This window comes from Sinocyclocheilus anshuiensis, unplaced genomic scaffold (genome assembly GCF_001515605.1).
Source record: "Sinocyclocheilus anshuiensis isolate Anshui unplaced genomic scaffold, SAMN03320099.WGS_v1.1 scaffold206, whole genome shotgun sequence".
Classification (NCBI taxonomy): Eukaryota; Metazoa; Chordata; class Actinopteri; order Cypriniformes; family Cyprinidae; genus Sinocyclocheilus; species Sinocyclocheilus anshuiensis.
The window spans coordinates 1,523,241-1,548,804 of NW_015542358.1; the positions used below are offsets into that span (position 1 = coordinate 1,523,241).

At 34.8% G+C, this 25,564-nt stretch overlaps 2 protein-coding genes across 3 annotated transcripts in view; one reads left to right on the forward strand and one right to left on the reverse strand.

The window, feature by feature from the left end:
• Positions 1-21: 21 nt before the first annotated feature.
• gba3 (glucosidase, beta, acid 3) lies at positions 22-5,869 on the reverse strand. 2 transcript variants are annotated; one of them, XM_016490662.1, is made up of 6 exons: positions 5,667-5,869; positions 5,032-5,256; positions 3,709-3,975; positions 2,641-3,041; positions 2,394-2,517; positions 22-1,545 (listed from the first exon to the last, which is right to left on the reverse strand). In XM_016490662.1, exons 1-6 carry the CDS (start codon positions 5,740-5,742, stop codon positions 1,334-1,336), a joined length of 1,305 nt encoding a protein of 434 aa, XP_016346148.1. In that variant the 5' UTR covers positions 5,743-5,869; the 3' UTR covers positions 22-1,333. The 2 variants fall into 2 exon arrangements, with proteins under 2 accessions (XP_016346148.1, XP_016346147.1); XM_016490661.1 differs by lacking the exon at positions 2,641-3,041 and having other exon boundaries at positions 3,167-3,975; positions 5,667-5,868.
• A 5,165-nt stretch (positions 5,870-11,034) lies between these two features.
• The window catches only part of LOC107691845 (adhesion G protein-coupled receptor A3-like), a 56,832-nt gene continuing 42,302 nt past the window's right edge, over positions 11,035-25,564 (forward strand). Inside the window, exons 1-2 of the mRNA XM_016490663.1 lie at positions 11,035-12,088; positions 24,002-24,073. Coding sequence (XP_016346149.1) covers positions 11,874-12,088; positions 24,002-24,073 — 287 coding nt within the window. The 5' untranslated portion in view covers positions 11,035-11,873. The remainder of the gene's footprint in view (positions 12,089-24,001; positions 24,074-25,564) is intronic.

Sequence of the window (25,564 nt, forward strand, 5' to 3'; positions counted from 1 at the left end):
ATATATATATATATATATATATATATATACTAGAAAAGTATATATAACTAGAAAAAATGCTTCAGAATTTTGCTAATTGCCATGACTTTTTCCAGCCTGAAAATCACAAATTCTAAGATATTTCCGTTTTAACAACCCTGTTCTAGGACTGAGACACAGGACCCAGGTTTTGAATATAGGCCCCTTCATATTAGAAATAGTTTATTAGCAGCTAAATTATTCACTTAATTTATATTAATCTAATGAGTTCCCTTGTTACTGAATATTTCATAAGGTCTGTCAAAATATAACAAGTACGGTCCAATAAAATTGTGCCTCGATTAATTTGTCATCTGTACAAATGTCCATCAGTGAAAATAATTGAATGTTACAATTAAATGCACTAATTCAGTCAAGAAACATTCTGTTTGAAATAATATATTTGCCACCCTGACTGGAACATGTGGATTAAAAATAGCTCACAATGTTGTGCTCTGATTCAAATAGACTGAACAACACAGTTTGGAAAAATACCGCTCAAACATTCTACAAGAGAATTATTCAAATGTTAATATTTCAATATTTAATCTCCCCCACAAAGAATTGTCTCTAAGATCTCGTTTTAAAGATTTGTGATCTCATATTATGCATTTAGATGACGCAATAATGTCTGTTCCAGGGTCAATAATTAGAACAGAACCATAATTTCCACAGTCATTTACTCCCTTGGGAGTTCAGGGCTGCCATTAGGTTCAGCATAACCACATTCCCAAAAGTAATTACATGTGCAACCCAGTCAACGCAACTTCAGTTTGCATGTAAATTACATGGCCTCATATAAATTACTACATGTAAATTGTTACATTAATATCTCATACATGTTGTCATCTTACACCATTAGGTTTGTTTAATGCACATAAAGCAATGCAAGTCAATATAAACAGCACAAAATGCTGTGCCAAGTATAATACCACTTTGGGCCACACAGAGGCAGTGTATATCAACAAAACATTAGAACTGAAACCTTATTTTCGTTGCATGTTATATATTCATCTATGATGACTTCTCTACAGGGAATTCTTGGTCAATCTTTTTCAAGTCACCATATTTATTATTTTTTTCCTGATTATGCATCCTTTCTGTGCACAATTCCATACAAGAATAGTTTCAATTTAACAACATTTTTTATAGTACTGTGTGACTCACTCAATTCTACAGCAAACACTGTAGAGGAAGCACTTTTGATACTGTTAGGCTCATCATTATTTAATCTCCCAAAAATAGAATTATGGAATTTACACTTTAGACGTCATTTCTTCAAGTGTAATATTATGCTGATTTAATATGTTAGGAATTAAATGCCCTTGGGTTTGGTTTGAGAGCGATGTTTGGATATCACAGCAGCATACTCTCTACCTGAGCCGTAAATAGTGCGCTTCAGGTCAGGTGCAAAGAAATCCACATGAAACAGGCCGAAGCGCACACTGTAGCCATCATTCCACTCAAAGTTATCCAGCAGAGACCAGGCAAAATATCCCTTTACATTCACTCGATCTTGACTGATAGCTGCGAGACAAACACATCATTCAGATCATCCTCAGAACAGAGCTCCTATCAGATTATAGGTTCTATTATTTGAAATACTTCCATTAGTCTGGGTCTCAAAGCTACAATAGCTGAATTTTACAAATTTAGGACTACAGAAGTGATAAAGAAGTATACTTTAGCATACTTTGAAAAAGTGTACTTATTACTGCAATAATATACTTTAAAGTCAAGTGTGAACTGAATGTAAGGTTTTCAGACACATAACTATGTTAATTGCAATTAAATGAAAATATATTGTAGTTTAAATGTATATAATAACTTGAACTTAAAAGTAACCTTTATTTGTAATTTCATAATTACTTCGATTGCCTTTGAAATATGGTTAAAGTTTTTAAACCTTAAAGTCATTTCTACTGAAACTTGTATATCATGTATTTAAATATATTTGTAAGATTGCAATGATAACGTTGCAATAAAGTTGCAACATGTCAAAATGAGTGTGCTTCTTTAAAACACAACAAAAGATTATTAAAAGCTCTTTAAAATAAATCTTTTCATTTGACATTACAAAGTGCTCTTTAAAAGCGTGTTAAGAAAGTTATGAATGTGTACTCTATAAGAGTTTAAACTAATGTTTAGTGTTTGATTTTGTAATGTGTACTCTATGTCTTATATTTTATGAATATTATATTATCTGCAAATATATATATTTAAAAATACTTTCAAGATTTGAAGTACACTACAAGTTCACATTCAGTATAGTTAAAAAGCACACTTTTTCACAATGGTATTATAGTCTAACTGTATAGAATGACCTTTGCACTCTGTATTTTATTACACACTGAGCAGTGTTAATATGACAGTACCTTTGCCAACTTCCTGCAGAGTGTCCTGATAGAACTGGGAACGGTCGGTATCTTCAATCTGAACCGGCCCCATCTGGGAAAAGCCATTTTCTGTGATATAAATGGGCAGACTGGTGTACGTGTCCTAAAGAAACATGCAAATTTATATGATTTTGTTAATATGCCAATATACTGTATATCTCTATATAATGAATATAAACCCAATTAAATATAAAGTGTAGACACTTGTTCAAATAAATGCAAACACCTTTATATATTTGAGCAATTTCCGCAATCCATCAGGAACAAAAGCCAACCAGTGCACCACACATATGGGCCACGATGGGTCAACAACCACCTCTGCCCCCTGATCGCACACAAAACTGAGCTCGCGCTTCTCAAAACTGATCCTGGCCCTCATGGACTCTGGGTAATCTCCTGTGCAAAACACAGGACAGGCAAACCAGCCCAGAGTGAAGTCCTTGTAGCGCTCAGTGGCTGCAGCATCTTTATGAGAGCCCGGGTCCGACGGCTCTGCCCAGTCACTGTTCAGGGCAAGAGATACTTGTCCTGCTTGTAAAAGCCTGAAATTAGTATTATAAGTATGCCAGGCTTTGGCGTGGGCGCGTAGCATGTTATGACCTGCCAAGTAGACTGATATTCCTGGATCTTTGAAGAAACATGCAAATTTATATGATTTTGTTAATATGCCAATATACTGTATATCTCTATATAATGAATATAAACCCAATTAAATATAAAGTGTAGACACTTGTTCAAATAAATGCAAACACCTTTATATATTTGAGCAATTTCCGCAATCCATCAGGAACAACAGCCAACCAGTGCACCCCACATATGGGCCACGATGGGTCAACAACAACCTCTGCCCCCTGATCGCACACAAAACTGAGCTCGCGCTTCTTACTACCACCATTTAAATCTTTTACTTTCCTAGACGTATAATAGTTCAGTGCAAAGAAATCTGCCGTGCCCAGAGGAGAGGGCTCATCTTTTGAGAAACGTGGTAGCCTTGAGCCCTGCTTGCATCCCAGACCCAAGCTCCTAGACTCAATCCTGGCCCTCATGGACTCTGGGTAATCTCCTGTGCAAAACACAGGACAGGCAAACCAGCCCAGAGTGAAGTCCTTGTAGCGCTCAGTGGCTGCAGCATCTTTATGAGAGCCCGGGTCCGACGGCTCTGCCCAGTCACTGTTCAGGGCAAGAGATACTTGTCCTGCTTGTAAAAGCCTGAAATTAGTATTATAAGTATGCCAGGCTTTGGCGTGGGCGCGTAGCATGTTATGACCTGCCAAGTAGACTGATATTCCTGGATCTTTGATCCCAGGGGCAAAGGTCCCGTCCTCATGGCCCAGCTTGGCACAAACATAGGGCTCGTTCAGTGTGATCCAGAGCTTCACTCTGTCCCCAAAGGACTTAAAGCAAAACCTGGCATAACTTTCAAAGATGTCTGCAATCTCTGTCGAGCTCCATCCGCCGAGATCCTGCAAGGCCTGTGGTAAGTCCATGTGGTATAATGTGATCATGGGCGTCACACCACAAGCAATCAAGTCGTCGATCACTTTGTTATAATAGGCCACTCCTGAGGGTTACAAAAAAGCATCAAGCACACAGTAAAGAAACTTCATGGAAGTTGAAAACTTCTTGTTTTAAACTTTTTTTTTTTTTTTTACATAAATCATTCCACAATGTAAAAAGTCAGTATGAAATGGAAATTGTGATTGTGATTTTTCCCCCCCTATTGCAGTGTTCAGTATCATTGATATACTATTATAGCTATTGTTAATATTTTGAATTAATTGTATTTTTCTATTTTGTTTTGATTTATACTTTCAATTTTTAGTAATTTTGTTGTGGGTTTTTGTCATTTTTATTAGTTTTGTTTGTGTGTCTATATCGTTTTTTTATTATTAATTCTTATTTATTAGTTTTATTTTCTTTTAGTTTAGTACAGCACATCAAGTTAAAACTAAATGAAAATTTTGCCATGGCAGATAACTGAAAAAAAAAAAGTAACTTTTTTCAATTATTAATTAATTATTTAATTATATTATTTATTGTATTTGAGTTAACGGTTACTTTGTTTTAAGCAATGGAAATGACTAAATTGTTTAGTTTTAGTTAATGATAATAGCACTACTCTATTGTGAGTTCAGTGGCTTCACAAATGAGGAAAAATGTACAGAACTTGATTTTGTCTATTGGAAATTGATTGGATTGTTGTTGTAAGAATCATCAAGAATCATCCATTTTGATTTCATAGTAACTTTAACCATTACAAAATGTGTAAAACAACTATTCCCAGTTGAAAAAAAAATAATAATAATAATAAAATTGCCCAACAAAACAAACACACAAGGGTTGATTCTTTATTTACTCAGACTTCTTTGTGAATTCAGAACCTTTGCACTTCAATGAAAGCATATTTACACCGTTTCCATAATGTCCTGTTCCTACTGGTGAATATTTGTGCTATTTAGATAAATAATTAATTTAACTTTTAGTGAAAAGTTATCTTTTCAAAGTGTCATTTACAGTGTTTGGAAAGCTGTTCAGCACAGAGAAAGAACAAAAGATTGGCTTTGGTGTTTTGACTCCTCTGAACCTCACACTACGGGTGTAATTTTCCCCGGAGCACCTTTTGGATTGACATGATCTGTGGTTCCGTCGGGAAGAAGCCGTGACCAGGATAAGGACAGACGGTAATGGGTGAGTCCCAGCTGCTGGACACATTTCAGGTCCACTTCCCAGAGCTGATAGCTGTTACAGGCTACATCTCCAGTATGGTCTTCAAACACCCCTCCTTTGGCATGGCAGAATGTGTCCCACACACTGGGGCCTCTACCATCCACATCCCAGCCACCTGCAAGACGGATAGGAAATTCATCTGAAAATTTAGACCTACATTATACATAATCACATTTCATTTTTCATAATGTACAGCTGTCAAATAACAAAGTTGAAAATTTGACTGCTACAGAATTAACAGTCCATTAAAATACTGAAGTGCTGTGACACAGTGATATTATATAGCATGGTATTTGCATGGTATTGTAAGGTACTTTAAAGTATACCATATAATTACCATGGTAAATATCTAAAAAAATAATGATATCACATTGAAAACATTGTAATGTAATGCCATAGTACGCTTTGTAATGAACAACTCTTTAGCAAATAAGTCAGATCAAATAATAAAGTCGATAACCACTTCGTCGTTCGGTGTGCTGTGTGGAACACTACAGTAAACATGAGCACTAGAGTAAACTTTACCTTCTATTTGATAAGCAGCAGTCGCAGCTCCCCACGCAAAGTCGTGTGGAAATACGGTGACATCTAGTCCAGACATGTTAAAGGACGATAATGAAGTGAAACTACACAATGTTATCGCGCTGTTACAGGGACTACATAAAATACTTGCTACCTACTAAAGGCTGCACGTATCTTCCGCTTCAGTTTCGATCATAGCGCCCCTTTAAAATCAGCGCTGAGCGTCAGCACGCCCTGCGCCTGACGTCATCACGCACTTCCGCATGACACCCAACAAAGTTCTATTTTTTTTTTCTTCATACAATTACATTTCACACAGTACATACGGTGTTACTTAAGAATGGAATTAATAAATGTACAACATTTTAATATTTCCACTAGTGGTTAAATATGCGTTTCAACCTGTGTAATACAAATGTTTAACGCATCTCAAGTTTCAGACTAAAAAGCAAATATTACTAATGGAAATGAAAACTGAATAGCCCAAGGACAAAGACATTTGACCTGCATGCGGTGCAGTCCTCTTTACACGCTGCTTCTAAATTGTTCCTGATCAAAATTACAATATATGAGAAAGATTGATGCTCCCAGCATAGGAAACAGAAACATATCCCCTCGATTCACTGTCACAAACACTGCACACAAGGCATTGTTCTCATCAGGTTGTTCTGCTATGAGAGCCCATCTATAGGCTACCTTGTTTTTTGCCAACCTGTCTGAACTTGTTTTTAGCGCAGGAGTGTAAACAGAGCCTTTTGTGAGGGCCACAAAAACACATGAGAACCTCCACAATGAATCAAGATCCTTTAGTATTGAGTTGCATTTTGTTTTGCGGCTTTGTAAAATAAAAGCTATAAACTTAAAGGAAATGTATGTCCTTTTCATACAGTAGGTTAACGACAAAGTGGGTCAGTTATATTTTTTGCCACATTTTAATCACATTGTTTTATGTAATTTACTTAATTGAATTTACTATATAGTGTATCTTAATTCAATGAGCTACAAACGTTGTATACACTAACAAGTTTAAATCACTAAAAGTTGAAATAATTTGCAGGCATGGAAATTTATAGAAACTAAAATTTTAATATAAATGAACCTTTTAAAACTTAAATTAAAACTAAAAAATATTACAAATATTTATTTATTTGATCGTTCGTTCATTTGATTGTTTGTTTAAGCAAGCAGAAATGATTTTGTACAAACACCGAACATTAGTGAGCATCTACCCAAAACTTCATGTGCAACAAGCATAAACATAAAAGAAAACAACAAAACAGCATTGAGCTAAATAAATAAATGAATTAATAAAATACAAAATTAAAATTAAAGTGCCCCTATTACGGGTAATGAAAGGTTCATATTTTGGTTTTGGGAGTCCCCAATAACAGACATGCATGCAAGGTCAAAAAACACTTTCATTGTCTTATAATATGGATTTATTTTTTACCTTATTTACTCAACGACTCCCAAACAATATGTTTAACGATTCATTTTTCCAAACCCCTCCTTTGCGTGACGCTAATCTGCGGTGATTGGTCCGATTGGTCTAATTTTCATTTCATCATGCCTGTAATGCCCGAAAAAAGCAGCGTTTGTGAGCGCAGTGCTGCTTTGTGTACAGCCTTACCGGGGAAACCGCTATTTTTTACCGCTCCAAAAGCGGCACCTAGGGGCAAAAAATGAATTTGCATTTTCATTCAGACCAACACGAAAAGACGGCAATATGCTAATGTTTCATGTTGACCTCAACATGAAACGGCTTGGGATTCAGAGTCGACTCTTTCTTTTGAGAGACAATAACTTTATACTCGGTGCATTTTCAGATTTAAAACTTTGCAGGATGTTTTCATTCACTTAGAGCTGTGTTACACACTGCATGAAAGGTCATTTTCAAAAATCCATAATAGGGGCACTTTAAATACTTTAATTAAAAAGTGCTGTCAACCGATTAATCGTGATTAATCGCGTTCCAACATAAAAGTTTTTGTTTACATAATATATGTGTGTACTGTGTATATTTATTGTGTATAGGCCTATATAAATACACACACGCACAGTATATATTTTGAAAATATTTACATGTATTTACATTTATAAATTTGCATTCATATAATTATATATGAAGAGTTCATTTGCAAAAACAGATGACTCCGTTTTTAACCATTTTCAAAAATCATGTTTTTTCATTGTGCATTAATCTCAATCAAACTGCAGTTGGGTTATTTTGATTAAGTAAAAATAACAATAAATAAATAAAAAATACAGCTAACTAACACAATAAAACACAATAAAAACATGATAACATAATAAAAAAACATGATTTTTGAAAATAAAAAAACAAAGTTATCTGCTTTTGCAAATAAACTCTTCATATATATGACATTACAACTTTCTTAAAAATATACATGCTTGTGTGTGTATTTATATATACATAATAAATATACACAGAACACACACATATATTTTGTAAACAAAAACTTTTATTTTGGATGTGATTAATCGTTTGACAGAACTAGCTAAATAATTAAATAAATTATAAATAAAATGGACAACACTGACAAGAAAGCAGACTAAAACCTTATCAATAGTATTTCCAAAAAATAAAAAATAATAAAAAATAATAATAAATAAAATCATATTGCTTCAAGAATCTTTTTTTTTAATTAGTAGTTAAACAAACAAGTGAGTCTACCTCATTTAAAAAATGTGACAGAGTAGGAAGATATAGGAAGAAAAACCTTGGATGGAAAATATGGAGGAAAAAAAAATCATAATAATTACAGAAATTAAGGACATATTCCATAGACTTATTGAGTGTCTTTTATGGAAGGATCGGACAACAGCAGTGATTTGACTGAAGGGATCGGTGTTGACTTTTTTTTTATGAAAATAGAACAAATAACAAACAGAGCATAGCATAAGACAGTCAGTGCTATACAAAGTGTGACATTAATTAGTAACGGGAACTGAAAATAATGTCATAATATTTTAAACATGTTAATGACTTTTTGTTTTTTAACAATTTCAGAGAAGATATAAAACAATCAAATTCCACTAAAAATACCTTAAATATTGGGGATGAATTTAAGCATTTTTGTTTATATATATAAAACTTTGCCAGCAATATGAATAAATTAACAATGTATTCAAGACCTTTGTTAACATTGTTTTCATAGCACACAATAATATCCTTTAAAGAAAAACAGTATTTATCCTTTACTAGATAAAAAATAGATTCTGCCAATTCCTTCCAAAAAATTTTGCCTTCCATTTTTACAAAAGGAGCATAAATCATCAATATCAGAGTATCTTGAAATTATTGATTTAACAGGGTAGACGGTATGCAAAATTTTAAAATGTATTTCTTTAGCCGATTGGTCTAATTTTCATTTCATCATGCCTGTAATGCCCGAAAAAAGCAGCGTTTGTGAGCGCAGTGCTGCTTTGTGTACAGCCTTACCGGGGAAACCGCTATTTTACCTCTCCAAAAGCGGCACCTAGTGGCAAAGAATGAATTTGCATTTTCATTCACACCAACATGAAAGGTCTGCTGCGCAACAAGTGGGCGGGCAATATGCTAATGTTTCATGTTGACCTCAACATGAAACGGCTTGGGATTCAGAGTCGACTCTTTCTTTTGAGAGACAATAACTTTATACTCGGTGCATTTTCAGATTTAAAACTTTGCAGGATGTTTTCATTCACTTAGAGCTGTGTTACACACTGCATGAAAGGTCATTTTCAAAAATCCATAATAGGGGCACTTTAAATACTTTAATTAAAAAGTGCTGTCAACCGATTAATCGTGATTAATCGCGTTCCAACATAAAAGTTTTTGTTTACATAATATATGTGTGTACTGTGTATATTTATTGTGTATAGGCCTATATAAATACACACACGCACAGTATATATTTTGAAAATATTTACATGTATTTACATTTATAAATTTGCATTCATATAATTATATATGAAGAGTTCATTTGCAAAAACAGATGACTCCGTTTTTAACCATTTTCAAAAATCATGTTTTTTCATTGTGCATTAATCTCAATCAAACTGCAGTTGGGTTATTTTGATTAAGTAAAAATAACAATAAATAAATAAAAAATACAGCTAACTAACACAATAAAACACAATAAAAACATGATAACATAATAAAAAAACATGATTTTTGAAAATAAAAAAACAAAGTTATCTGCTTTTGCAAATAAACTCTTCATATATATGACATTACAACTTTCTTAAAAATATACATGCTTGTGTGTGTATTTATATATACATAATAAATATACACAGAACACACACATATATTTTGTAAACAAAAACTTTTATTTTGGATGTGATTAATCGTTTGACAGAACTAGCTAAATAATTAAATAAATTATAAATAAAATGGACAACACTGACAAGAAAGCAGACTAAAACCTTATCAATAGTATTTCCAAAAAATAAAAAATAATAATAAATAAAATCATATTGCTTCAAGAATCTTTTTTTTTAATTAGTAGTTAAACAAACAAGTGAGTCTACCTCATTTAAAAAATGTGACAGAGTAGGAAGATATAGGAAGAAAAACCTTGGATGGAAAATATGGAGGAAAAAAAAATCATAATAATTACAGAAATTAAGGACATATTCCATAGACTTATTGAGTGTCTTTTATGGAAGGATCGGACAACAGCAGTGATTTGACTGAAGGGATCGGTGTTGACTTTTTTTTTATGAAAATAGAACAAATAACAAACAGAGCATAGCATAAGACAGTCAGTGCTATACAAAGTGTGACATTAATTAGTAACGGGAACTGAAAATAATGTCATAATATTTTAAACATGTTAATGACTTTTTGTTTTTTAACAATTTCAGAGACGATATAAAACAATCAAATTCCACTAAAAATACCTTAAATATTGGGGATGAATTTAAGCATTTTTGTTTATATATATAAAACTTTGCCAGCAATATGAATAAATTAACAATGTATTCAAGACCTTTGTTAACATTGTTTTCATAGCACACAATAATATCCTTTAAAGAAAAACAGTATTTATCCTTTACTAGATAAAAAATAGATTCTGCCAATTCCTTCCAAAAAATTTTGCCTTCCATTTTTACAAAAGGAGCATAAATCATCAATATCAGAGTATCTTGAAATTATTGATTTAACAGGGTAGACGGTATGCAAAATTTTAAAATGTATTTCTTTAGATTTGTTATTGATACAATATTTAAAGGGCATTAACCAAGCAGTCTTCCAATTAATATTATCAATAATAGAGTTCCAAACGAATTTTCCTCTAGAGGGATCGGTGTTGACTGGAGTTCAGACCAAGCCCGTGATGACGTCACGGGAGGAAATGGAACATGGAGCCTGGGCCTCAGAACCCAATAGAGTCTGTGCACTCCGTGGCGCTGGATACCGTCACGCGTTTCTCCGCTGACCGACTGCAAGGGTCGAGCTTTGGGGCTTTGGGTTACGCATTGCGCCTGGGTCTTTCGAAAAGCGTCTTTACCGTCGCGCAGCATTGAAGCCTGTGTGGAGCAGTCGCAAAGTGCAAAGCAACTTTACGCATTCAGTTTCTCAAGAATGGTTTTATTGTTGGGCACGCGGATATATCGCGTTTAATGAGCTCTTTTATGGAATCTTAGAAGAACTACAGTCTAGAAACTCTTTCGCTTTCTTTTGGAGGCCAAATGTGCAATAAGATGAGCGCAGAAGAAAAGTTTTGCCATCAGATTTCTGTGAGTTTGTGAGACTGTTATCTTGGGATGGTTGCAGCTGCTGTCTCTCGGCGGAGTCGCGAGATCTCCACTTTGACTGGAAACAAAGACAATGTAACGACTTAAAGTAGCGCTCCTTCGCGTAAAACAATGGAAACTTGCGGTTAATCAGCCGGAAAGGGCTTGTGGAGTTGTAAAAATGAATCATATGGAAAACAAAGGAGGCTATTCAACCGCTTCTTTGAGGATTGCGTAATGTGGAGAGCACCAAACCATGATACATCGATTTATCTAATGTTGCGTCGTGTCAATATTTTGACCATGACTTAAAAGCAGCGCTGATCTGCGTCTCTGCTTGATGGCTTTTGACGAATATTCGTCGTGTTTAGATATAAACAGCAGCAACGAAAGGCTTTCTGGGCTAGTTATATGCTAATCTAACCCCCTCTTCTTGCGGTGTGGATATCAAGGAAAGCAGGAGTAATGTCTGTGGGCGCTACTTGCGTCCTTTTACTGGCTTTCGTGCTGCTCAGGAGCTCTGCTGGATCCACTGAATGTAAATCATACGACGAACGCTCCAGAAGTGCGGGGAAAAGCGCTCTGTCTGGGGCCACACTGGACAGAAAAGTGGTCTGCAGCAACATGGAGCTCCATCAGGTGCCTTCACCTGAGTCATTTCCCAACAGAACAGTCTCACTGTAAGTCAACACTACTTTACAGTACATTACAGTACCTTTTAACATTGTCATGCATCTCTGAAATGCCCTTTACCAGTCATCACAGGGGTCATCCTGCAATTTGTTGCCTTCTGGTCCTTCGTCTGAAACACAAAACCTAGTTTTTAACTAAGCTAATTGATTTAAGTTGTGTTATTTGCACATAGAGGCTACCTGTATGTGACCCTGGACCACAAAACCAGTCATAAGGGTCAATTTTTCGAAATGGAGAATTATATATCATCTGAAAGCTGAATAAATAAGCTTTCCATTGATGTATGGTTTGTTAGGATCGGACAATATTAGGTCGAGATACAACTATTTGAAAATCTGGAATCTGAGGGTGCAAAAAATCCAAATACTGAGAAAAATCACCTTTAAAGCTGTCCAAATGAAATTCTTAGCAATGCATATTACTAATCAAAAATTAATAAACGTTACTAATAAAAAAAATAAAAGTTTTTATGTATTTACAGTAGGAAATTTGCAAAATATTTTCATGGAACATGATCTTTACTTAATATCCTAATGATTTTTGGCATAAAAGAAAAATGGATAATTTTGACCCATACAATGTATTTTTGGCTATTTCTACAAATTTACCCCAGCGACTTATGACTGGTTTTGTGGTTCATATGTTGTTTATACATATACAGTCAAACCAAAATGTATTCAGACACCTTCAACATTTCTCACATTATCACAGTTTATTCGCTATAGTTTAGAAAATGGTAATAAAATATGGCAAGAACTCAAGAGTTTAACTGTGTCAGAACAAATTCATCTTGATAATGTCAGCTAACTTTGATAGAAAGGTATGTAACAAAACATGGTCAGGTCAAAGTGTCAAATCAAATTTTTGGTCCCAAATTTTTACTGGTAGACCACTGTATGAAGAGTTTTTGGGTATAATATGTCACAGTTTACTTTAATTTGCTATCCTCACTTACATAGGCTACGTGAACTATAGTGTCCTGCACCCACTAGTAAATACATATCAAAAATTATATCTGGTGTCTGAATAATTTTTGGTTTGACTGTATACTTTATAAACCTAGATTTAAAAGCAAGTAGAACTTTTTATGAAGGACACATGCTATTAATTATTTTTTGTAAATTAAACTATGGTTTTTATTATTGAACTATGATTAAAACACATAAGAGAGTGGATACAGTCAGGGTGGTCTTAATAACAGGGCTGGGCAGTGAACACTTATAGCATTTTAAATGGTCATTTTGACTTAATTTTGGGTCACTTATTTGTCATATTAACAGGCCAGACTAGCAACACTGTGAAGTTTATCAAATCAAGGCTGAAAAACTGTTAAAAGTATGCTTGAGAATGTATGGTTGAGCATCTCAGCTGTATACTAGTTTGTTTACACCTCAGTTGTTACCTTATATCTGCTGCTTGAACAAAACATTTGTGCAGTTTGGTCATGTTTGTGGTTTTCCAAAAAATCTGTGGTTTCCTGTATCACATCAGTCAGTTCATAAACAATATCTTATCTACATTGTGAAATCAAATTCTTGTTTGCTCAAAATACAGCCTGTTAAGGCCAATGTGTGTCTTGCTTGGAAGCCGTAATGTCTAAAAATCTTGTGCAGTTGTTGTTTTGTATGTAAGTGAACTAGTATGATCTTTTTCTGTTATTAGGCTACTTAACACTAAAAATATTTGGTAACATGTTACACACTTAAGTTTAGACATTATTTACTTTTTACACTGGTTTAGCTTTCCTCTGTGCTCTATCAGTGGCTGGCGGTGCAGCCTTGTTAGGGTTTAAATGAAAAGCGGCCCACGTGACGGTGTCTTTCAGAGATGGATATCAAGCATGTCTGAAAGCCTGAATGGTGCTTTCGTCTGTCTTCATTTGGCTGTGCCGAGTTTGCAGAGGGAGGAAGAACACATGTAAAAGCTAAGACTTTGACCTGGGGGAAGTAAGCATACTGTTAGCACACCTTGATTTAGGTGTGTGTGAATTAATTTCTGATTTAAAAAGGCAAAACTGAAATTGAAGTTTTCATTCAGCCAAAAATGAAATTAAATTTAGGTAATTGGGTGATTGAACTCTGTTCTCTTCACTGTTAAAGCCGGGACACACCAAGCCGACTTCAAAGAACTAGTGGCGACGAAAGCCGATGGTGTTGTCGTCTCACGTCGGCAGCATCGGACCAAAAAGCTGTGCTCGAACACACCGCACAGACTACAGCCGACGGCAAACTAACACGTGCGTGCTGCGCATGCGTGAGAGGAATTAACTGTCTATATCAGCAGCTATCAATACTATATATTCGTCATTCAAAAGGAGAAACTGAAACAAAGATATACGAGATAAACGCAGATATACGAAACGTAAACAAAGCAGCACTTGCTTACCATTTTGAATATCAGTAACGTTGATAACTTTAATCATTTTAAGCGGCTCATGTTGTTTTGAAAACATTCGCGTATTAGAATGATTGGGAAAGTTCACATAACATTTAAACAGCCTTCTGTCTGTACCGCCTTAATTTAGGTGCTTGTTTTCATGACTTTCGCTTTAATTCTCGGGCACTGACTCGTTCGCTAAACTGAACATCCAATCAGAGCTCTCACTCGCGCCGAGGGCCCAGACGCCGATTCAACATGTTGAATCGGGCAAACTGTCGCCGACGTGAGCCCGACGTGAGCTCGACGAGTGGAACACACCAAACAAACTAGCCAGACCGTCGCTCGCCGTAGGCCCGACGTTGGCCAGCGGCCGACCGTCGGCTTGGTGTGTCCCGGCCTTTAGTTGATAAACCAGTCCTAATGAAGTTCTTCGGCAGTGAGCCACCTCGTAGCCAAAATTGTTTTTATGTTTTTACAGTTTTTGCATTTTTGCTATTCTAGCATCATTTTTGGTCACAGTGAAGAGCGTCCACACTGCTAACATGTTTGCCTGTTGAAATGGATGCTGAAACAGACAAAACGCACCATTGAAGAAGCACAAATTAAATGTCAATGTTTTAGCCCTCCAAAACAATTTCTGCTGAAACTGAAATTTGCTTTAGGAACCCTAGATTGATGTTTTAACTGATCCTCCGCGTTACACTATGGTGAAGCTTTGTGAGCTGGTCCAATTGAATGAGAATGATAATTAAAATTCAGCAGAGTCGAGTTCTCAGGCCCTGTACAGGAAGACTCAGCATTACAATAGCCAAACTTAAACTTCATTCATGGTGTCTCAGTTGCTTGGTTTGGCACATGAATGAATGCCACATTTGAACTATTTACAGACAGGATGAGGGTGTTTATGCCTTGCAAACTCAGTAGTTCATTCACTTCATTCAAAGTTTTCTTCCTATAGAATGTAGGCAGGTTATGACCGAATGTGGTGTTTCCAGGCAATAGTTATCCATGGAGTCCTACTACTTCTTTTGACCTTCTTTGACCCAGAAAATCAATTACTTTTTCTAAACCTGGTGTGGGAAATCCTTTCCTTCACACGCATATGTGGGGTCAGCAGGTTTATTGTGCCACCCTTTTAACAAGGTTTAGAAAAGGCTTCCCGGTTTACAGCGTTGTTCAATTTTAAGCATTTTGATTGTATTGTATTTTTTGTATTCCGGTTGGTAGTCAGTACTTAAAAAAATGCATCAATCCTGTTGAAGTCAGCATGAAATGGAAATTCACCCTATTTTCTGAATGCATGTTATAGATCTTATTGTGTATGATTCATCCATGCATAGGTTTCATTTTTATTTATTTATTTATTTTTAATCAAAATGGTGCTGTCAAGTCACCTTTATATTTATGTTGCTCTTTATACAGTAGGGAATAGGGATTATTTCAAAGCAGCTTCACAGTATTAAACGGGGAAGTAACAGAATCAGTGATAGAAACTTCATCAAATATAAGACAAATCAAATTCTGCTGTAAAGCAGCTTTGGAAAGACAATAGTGTCATTTTTTTTTTTCCAGTTCCGGTCAGTTCAGTGCTCAGTGACTGTGTAAAGTTCGTCAATCATCAAGTTCATCTTCAGCTCAACTTAACTTAAAGGGGTCATATGATGCGATTTCAAGTTTTCCTTTCTCTTTGGAGTGTTATAAGCTCTTGGTGCATAAAGAAGATCTGTAAAGTTGCAAAGACTAAAGTCTCAAATCCAAAGAGAGATTCTTTATAAAAGTTAAGAGTCAGCCGCGCCTACCTAAAACGGCTCGTTCTAACACGCCCCCACATGTCTACGTCCCTATGTTTGAAGATTTGCATAACACTGCCCAAATGTTCACGCAAAGAAAGAAGGCGTAACTTTTATTCTCGCTGTAGTATTGTTGCTGCCGCCGCCATGTCGTGAAGGCACTGTGTGCTTCGTTGTGAAAGTGAAACTACTTTGTTTGGTCTTCCAAAAGAGGACGACATCTGCTTCGTCACGCCTGGAGCTGATCCGTGTGTGACGCTGTTTCATTGTGAATGCGAAACTACTTTGTTTGGCCTCACAACGCACTGGATTGCTGGCCAATCAGAGCACACCTCGCTTTTTTAGAACGATGAGCTTTGTAAAAATCGACGCGTTTCAGAAAGGCGGGGCATAGAGGAGAAACAATAATGTACAGTATGTGGAAAATAATGTGTTTTTTTAACCTTAAACCGCATAAACACATTTCATTACACCAAATACACAAAATAATGTTCTTTTTAGCAGCATCATATGACCCCTTTAAGACATGCAGGACTTCTCCAATCATTTGCAAGCTCACATTCATCTACCTCCATTTTTGAGTGCAACGTTCACATCTCAAAATACTGTCAACACCCGCTGAATTGAACCAAGTCCTCCTCCTACATTTTTTCTTGTCCAGTAATCCTTTATACTTAGATGTACATCACAATATGGAAGAAAAGCTCTGTTGCTTCTTCATTGCAGCATATATGCTTGGATATGGAGTTTGAGAGTTTGTTTATGCTGTACTGCTTCTTAAATATATCTTGTAAATGGCTTTAGGAAAGTCACTAAATCTCCACCCAACAGTGACATTGTTTCTTAGTACTTGGGATCAGTTTATAGCAATTTCTGTTGTAAATGGATCTTGTGTGTAATGTGTGTGTGCAGCTGTCTTTTATGTGAGCCAGACGTAGAGCTTGTTTCTCTTAGGCAAGTGTTGAAAGCTACACCTGGAGTGATCTTTCCTCCCCAAAGCACATCTGGTGACTGCAGCGTTAGATTTCAGAACAGTGTTGAAATATTCCTTAATAGTTTTTTGATTACCTTAGACTTCCATGGTTGCAACTCAACTTAAAATGCTAGTTGGCAGCAATAGTGAACACAACATCCATGGGTCAAGTAACGAATAAATAAAACTGTTAAAAAATGTTGACGACAATAAAATACTTTCTTCCATTGCTTAATATGCAGAGAGAACAATAAGCCATTCATAGGTTGATTACACACTTCACCTTTAATGTAATTATTTGCGTCTTATGAGACTGAGAAATAATCTGTCTGCAGTTTGTTTTGGCTGTTTATCCATTTTTGGCCTGTTGCAGAGCATATTTCCAAATAGTATATTGGCTGTTTTAACGTAGTCCAAGTTTTTGATTTGTTTAGGAAGATTTGGGCTTGCAGAAGAAAGAACTTGGACCGATTTAGAATTTATGTAAACCGTTTTGTGCTCTCTTTGCTTTCCATTAGCATTATTTGTTTGGTCACTACACACTTGCAGAAAATCAAGATAAGGCTGTATCTACACCATCTGTCTCCAGCATAGGAGACCTGTTGGTGCCTAGCTAGACGCTCATTTGAATGCTAATTGATTGAATCTCCTGTCTCAGACGAGTGGACGTCTCCCCAAAGTGTGAGCCTGTACAACAGGTCTATTCTTCATTCTTGGTAGATAATGTATATTTATGATATATTCACAATAATTCTGCTTGCTGTATAAAGTATAGCAACATTCTGGATAGTGTAATAATTTGAATGTGATTTTATTTGGCCTTTAAGAAAAATGTCTATATAGAAGTGTGGAATTTTTCATGTGATAAAATAATAACGTGTTGTTTAATATTGCTGTTTATTACTATGTTTGTGCATAGAAATGAAAATGATATATCATTCTTAATTTAGTGAAAAATAAAGTGTCAAGGAAGTAGTTTACTTTACAGTAAATACACTGTAAAAAAAATTTTCATTCATCCAATTAAAAAAATTTAGGGTAATGATTCACATCTATATTTTTTAACTTGAGCCAATGAAAAATAAAGTTATTTCAGTGTACATAAATATCAACATATTTTTAATGTCAAGTAACTGAACAATATTGAGCTGTTTGGAGTTGGTAAGACATTTTAATATTTTTGAAAGTCTCTTCAGCTCACCAAGGCTGCATTTGTTTGATAAAAAATACAGAAAAACAGTAATATTACAGTTTAAGATAACCGTTTTCAACTTTAACATATATTTTAAAATTTAATTTATTCCAGCCATGGCAAAGCTGAATTTTAAGCAGCCATTACATAGCAGCCAAGTTTTCAGTGTCACATGATTCTTCAGAAATCATTCTAATATGTTATTTTGGTACTTTCTTATTAATTAAAAAAAAGAAAAAAAAAGACATTCTGAAACTGAGATACATTTTTTTCAGGATCTTTTGATTAATAGAAAGTTCAAAAGAACAGCATTTATTTGAAAAAAAACAAACACATATATATTTATTTTTGAAACAATGTAAAGGTCTTTGTAACTTCTGATTAATTGAATGCCTTCTCACCAAATAAAAATATGAATTTCTTTAAAAAAAAATCTTACAGACCCAAACCTTTTAACGGTAGTTTATATCGGCCTTAAATGTAAAGAAAGCAACAACAGAATGTTTAATTGACTTGCATTGTTCTTGCTTGTATTAAATGAATCCTGTGATTTATTAAATGTCAAATTACATTCAGAAAGCAACTCGTTCAGTGTGTGTTGGCTCAAGCAAAATCATATCAGTGCTCAGTAAAATCTTGTAGAAGCTGTTAAACTTGTACTCAGGGAGCTGTGTGTCAGTAATTCTCCTGGGCTCATACTGTAATCATGAGGGAGTGGAATGGCTCCCAGCTGGCAGATCGCTGCGCTCATGAATATCAGTATCGTGCTCAAATTTATCTCGACAGATCAGAGTCACAAGGCAGCGTCTGCATGTTTATCCATACAAACTTCAGAATGTTCTCAGGCATTTTTCTTCCTTCTTTTGTCAAGGAATAGATTTGGAAAGCTGAGATTTAAGTCACCCAGATTGAAAAACGCAAAGAAAAAACACAACTGTAATTGCAGACAGATGAGAATATAATCTGAGAGAACCATTACATATTGCATGTAATCTCTCCAGCTTCAGTTTAATTGAACATGAATGATAAACTATTTCTATAGTATTGTCTAAGTGTTATTCTGTTGCATAAAGGTCAAGCTTTAAATTTGTTCGTTTCGGCTGTGTATCCATTTTTTGGCCTATTGCAGAACATATCTCGAAATATTAGACTGGCTGTTTTAATGTAAACCAAGATTTTGATTTGGTTAGGATGCATAAAGTCTCATTGCTGTTTATTAAAACACATAAGTGAAACGGGACTAAATAAATACATTTAATTAATTAATTAACTAATAAAAATAAAGTGTGAGACTTGATTTCATTCATTAAGAGCTTATTAGATTGTGAAAAGTGAGTGATCAATACCAGAAATTGTAGTGGAGGATACATCTGGCTCCTATTGGTTGAAACCTAAGCGGCCTCAATGACATCAGCCATAAAGGAAAGTCGTTTTAGAGGAGGAGCAAGTGATTGCAATTCGATGACATTTTTAATTCATTCATGAATAACACACTGAATCTCGCACAATAAGTCCAGGAATGTGTATTAAGAGAGTAAACAGTAAACGGTAGTTTTGATTTCTTGTTGACTTTTACATTGTGCGAATCCGTCCTCTCAGTGCTGTGAGACACTTGATATACCTCTTCCTTAATGCGCTGCACATCTGGAGCTTGAAAATCTGTTTAAGTGAGGAGAGGATAGGAACTGTTTGTGTTCCTAAAGCCAGAAAAATATGTCGGCTGTCTCAGTAGGCCAAGCTTGTAATAAAGTCACCCCTCAGCACCCCGTAATAATAACAGTCTGGCTGGGACCTGTGGATAAGAGGTTGTGAGTGTGAGCGACCGCATCCGGTACGACTGTCCCTAAAACAGCCAACCACAAACAGTTGTGGTGTTTCCTCTGGAATGAACATCACTGTTTACTGCTGAATTACACAAAATGGAGGAGATATGCGAAAAATGTTTCCCCCATGTTTTGGCTTCAGAAAGCAGAAACAAACATGATTCAGCAGAGTACTGTATGTATAATGTTAGCTGGTTTTGTCTCAGACAAACTAACTTCTAAAGTTGGTACCAATTTACAATAAGTTCTCATTTGTTAACATTAGTTATTGCATTAACTAACAACAAGCAATATATTGTTACCAGGGTTATTATAAAAAAAGTTACTAAAAATAATACACACACACAAACACACAAACGGAAGAGGATTAGGGCCAAGCAATAAGAAAAAAAAAGAAATAAAACCATCTCGAGATTAAAGTCGTTAAATTTCAAGAAAAAACTCATTAAAGTTTGAGGGAAAAAGTCGAAATAATATGTTGAGAATAAACTAGTTAAATAACGAGAAAAGTCGTTAAATTCCAAGAAAAAACGTGTTAAATTGAGTAAAAAGTCTAAATAAAATTGTCAATAAACTCATTCAGTTATGAGAAAAAGTCGTTAGATTTCTAGAAAAAACTCATTAAAGTTTGAGGGAAAAAGTCGAAATAATATGTTGAGAATAAACTAGTTAAATAACGAGAAAAGTCGTTAAATTCCAAGAAAAAACGTGTTAAATTGAGTAAAAAGTCTAAATAAAATTTTGTGAATAAACTCATTAAATTATGAGAAAAAGTCGTTACATTTCTAGAAAAAACTCATTAAAGTTTGAGGGAAAAAGTCGAAATAATATGTTGAGAATAAACTAGTTAAATTACGAGAAAAGTCATTAAATTACAAGAAAAAACGTGTTAAATTGAGTAAAAAGTAAATAAAATTTTGTGAATAAACTCATTAAATTATGAGAAAAAGTCGTTAAATTTCTAGAAAAAACTCATTAAAGTTTGAGGGAAAAAGTCAAAATAAAATGTTGAGAATAAACTCGCTAAATTACGAGAAAAAAAGTTGTTAAATTTTGAGAAAAAAATTGAATTAAAATGCGGAGAATAAACACTCGTGTCGGGTTAATTTCATCTCGTTGGAGAGTGTCAAACAGCGTCTGCAGTGTGGCGTAGGTTGGAGAGTAATGCACATGGATGTAGCATATGATGCGATCGAGTTCGAGTCTTTTGCCGAACTCTCTTTACCTTCTTTTGTTCCCATCACATCACATCACATCACATCACATCGGAAAAGTAGAAATCAACTGCCTAACGAGTGTTTAATAATAATGTATTAATTGGGTAGGTTTAGTATTAATACAGTAAATTCATTGTAAATTTTAATTTGTGGATTTAATTTTCTAACTGATTGTTGTCGCACAGCTTTTCTCCTGTTTTCCATGTCAGTGTTGCTGAGAATGGCAGTGCTGTTTCATCTGCCTTTAAACTAGTTTAAATCACCGCAGAATATATACTGTGTAAAAAAAAAACGAAGAAAAAAAAAGTACTTCCCCCAAACTTTTGAACGGTAGTGTATATTGTTATAAAACATTTATATTTTAAATAAATGCTGTTCTTTTGAACTTTTTATTCATTTAGTATAATTTGATGCACTAAAATAACTAAAACTGAAATAAAACTTTAAAATAATTTAGAAATATAAAAAAATAACAAAAAATACTAAAAATGTCAAACTACAACAAAATACTAAAAATTTAATATTAAAATGAAAATACAAAAAAAACTAAATCAAAATATTATTAAAAACTATAATAGTATCTGAATGATACTAAACTCTAAAAAAAAATGCTGGGTTAAAAACAACCCAATTTGGGTTATTTGGCAACCCAGCGCTGAGTAAATATTGGACAGAACACATGCTGGGTTATTTTGAAAAAAATATTATTAAATGCTGAGATTAACAGTAGCTAAGATTAATGAATGCTGTAGAAGTTTTGTTCATTAATAGTTAAAATTAATTAATGCGGTTAACTAATGTTAACAAATGACAGCTTAATTGGTTAGCTAGTGCTACAAAAGTTAGTAAAATTAGGTAACATTAGTTTAGGGACCAATTCTCACTATTAACTAGTTGCTTATTAGCATACATATTACTAGAATATTAGCCATTTATTAGTACTAATTAAGCACATATGAATGCCTTATTCTACATGACCTTATTCTACATCCCTAATCCTACCCAATACCTAAATCAAAATGTTCATGTAAACCTGGTCACTGTTGTGGAAAAGTTCTCATGGGGGCAAATTAATGCTAAAAATTACAGGCTTGGGACAGAAAACAAGATTAATGTGAACTGGTCACACTGAATGTAAACATCAGTCTGGTTAAATGGGGAAATGGTTACATGGCTACTGAATCTTTTTAATTCAGACCAGCAGAGGGCAGGACTCAGACACAAAGAACAATAAAACACATAGTACAAACACAAGGGCTACAGCAGCCAGATTTGTTGAAAATAGGTTGTAAGAATCAGTCAATTCCCTGTATTTACAGGCAGACCTTTACCTCTTCAATATGATGGACATGCAGTGTATTGCATTATATATAAATAACAGTTGCTAAATGCATTCACATCTACATTTACATTTATTGGTTGCTTATTAGCATGCATATTATTAGAAGATTGGCTGATTATTAGTACATATAAAACACATATGAATGCCTTATTCTGCATGCCCATACTGTAGACCCCCTAAACTTAACAATTACCTTACTAATTAGTATTTACTTACTAATTACTAATTAAAACCTATTAATAAGCGGTAAATTAGGAGTTTGAGGCAAAATTCGTAGTTAATAGTGAGAATTGGACCCCAGACTAATGTGTGACCTGAAATTAGAGACTTCTGTTTCATTTTGCCGTAATTTCATGTTTCAAAATAGAACCAAGTTAAATGCAGTGCATTATTTATCCATTGCAAGTGTTTTCTTCCTTGCATGTCACTTGTAAGCTGGCAAAGATTGTGTTTAGCACTGTAACCGTTTATAGCGAAACAGATTTTCTGCTGTTTGCCTGAGCAGCCACTAAAGCGCCGCTCCATTGATAGTCATGTCAGCCAATTGGCCGTCATCTGTGTGGAAAATTGAAGCAAGGCGACATCCGATTTGTTTCAGACCTGTACTGTTGGACTGAATCAGAAGTGATCAAATAGGATACATGGGTTTAATCAATTGATGTACTTTCTGCCATAAGGTTTTTTTTTTTGTCATTTAGCAGAAATTTTCATCCAATCCTAATTTACAGAACACTTACTACAAGTACAGTCCAGTTTTCGTTAGGCCACAATAGTGATGTAGTCCATAAAACCGTTAGGTTACCAGTACAGACCTGTAACTACCCCAGTTGGCTGCTATGGTTATTTTCCATGTCTTCTTTCTGATGATTAAGAGCTTAGCTAGACTTTTGTATTTTCAGCTGCCTGGTCTTGTATTTGCCTGGTCACTTTGGTAATAAAGCTTTTGCAATGAATGATCATGTAGAATTTATGTAATGTTATACAACGAGCAAAATATTTTTCTTCTGAGTTACTTTATCCATTGAGTCCAGAGGATGAAGAATATGAATTTGAGGATGAACTTGCAAGAAAATAACACGTTCAGTTTTACAGTTGAAGTTCAAGTTTTTACTTACAAGTTTCAACTTTTTATTTTTCTGGGGTCACATGATTTTTCATATCAATCTTTTTTGTTTTCTCCACAGGATTTTGAGTAACAATAAAATCCAGGAACTTCTGAATGGCTCTTTCATTGGGTTGTCATCACTGGAACGACTGTAAGTTTAATTTGTGCTACTTTTCTCTTTGTTTATTTGTTATATTCTCCATTTTAGAACATTTAATCTTATACACCGTTAATAAATTGTGATTAGGAACATTTCTGAGTGGTTACATCAATTTTGTCTCCTTAAGGACCTCTTTTTCCCTTGTGAAAAGATGTACACTTTATCATACTTTTAAAAAGAGGACTTATTTTGGACGTAATCTACTTTTATGCCTGCCTTTCATGCTTTTTTATATTATACTTTTTCAACTTTAGTGTGTAATGTTGCAGTTTGAGCATAAAAAGTTCTGCAAGGTAACAAAGCTCAATGTCCACTCTAAAAGGAGATATTTGCTTTAACAGAACTACAGCAAACGGCTCATTCGGACTACTGCACATTTTTTCCAGATATTGTGAAATCACAATTTCACACACAGAATGCACAAAAAAAGGGGACGAGGTCTGGTTAAAAAAAACAAAAACATTCCACTCTAAGACGTGCTGTAAAATCCATGCTTGCAAAGCCTCTGTACGATCCTCTTGTTCGTAAATGTTCTCAGGGGCTGAATAGGGCTCGAATTGGTATGGCAAAATTGACGCCATCATTAATATTTACAGCTGAGCAGATGAAACTCGTGGTTATGGTAAGGGCCGTGTGATTTCTGGAACACGCTAAGCTAACTTACCAATCAGAGCATGTTTCGTATTTCAGAAGGAGGGGCTTCATTGAAACAGGAGCTAAACGGTGTGTTTAAGACAGACTGGGAAGAGATGTGCTGCAGTAATGTAAACTATGTGAAAAATAATGCATTTTTAGAACAATCAAGCATGAAAACCTATTCTAGTTCACCCAAAAACCTAATCAAGACTTCATAAATGGGCATAATAGGACCCCTTCAAAGAATATGCTTAAGTCTGAAATGAATGTAATGATTTCAAACACTTAAGTGCACATTAATTGCGATTAAATTAAAATGTTTTGTAGTTTAAATTTATATGAAATGCAATGAGTGTTTTTGACACTCTTGAATAGGACTTAAGTACATCTTTATATGTAATTTTATAATCATGTTAATTACATTTGTTAAACTAAAATACACTTGAATGTAATTTCTATTAACATATATTTGTAATTACACATTTGTGATTAGGTTGCAATTTACTACATTTTATATATATTAACTAGAGGTCGACCGATGTATCGGTTTTGCCGATTAATCGGCACCGATAGTTGATTGCTGGAACTATCGGTTATCAACAAAAATCCATGCCGATAGTTTTCCGGGTTGCGTCCATTGCTGGAGCGGCTGAGAAGGGTCTGCTGTCATTACACAGTGCGAGAACGGCCTCTAGTGGTTGAAATCACTGACAGCACGTGCTATTTGTTTAGACACGTGATACTGCACGCTGAACAGAGCGGGAAACTTCAGACGCGGATTTAAATGCCGCCGATAGAAAATCCTGCTGCGCCACAGAGCGCCATTCACATAGTTTTCCTTTAAAT

Excerpts from the sequence above, each read along its gene's own strand:
- gba3 (XM_016490661.1), bottom strand. The coding sequence starts at position 5,742 with ATGTCTGGACTAGATGTCACCGTATTTCCACACGACTTTGCGTGGGGA. Across the intron at positions 2,518-3,166 it reads AATTGCTCAAATATATAAAG|GACACGTACACCAGTCTGCC; the intron begins GTGTTTGCATTT and ends ATGTTTCTTTAG. Across the intron at positions 1,546-2,393 it reads TCTGCAGGAAGTTGGCAAAG|CTATCAGTCAAGATCGAGTG; the intron begins GTACTGTCATAT and ends TTTGTCTCGCAG.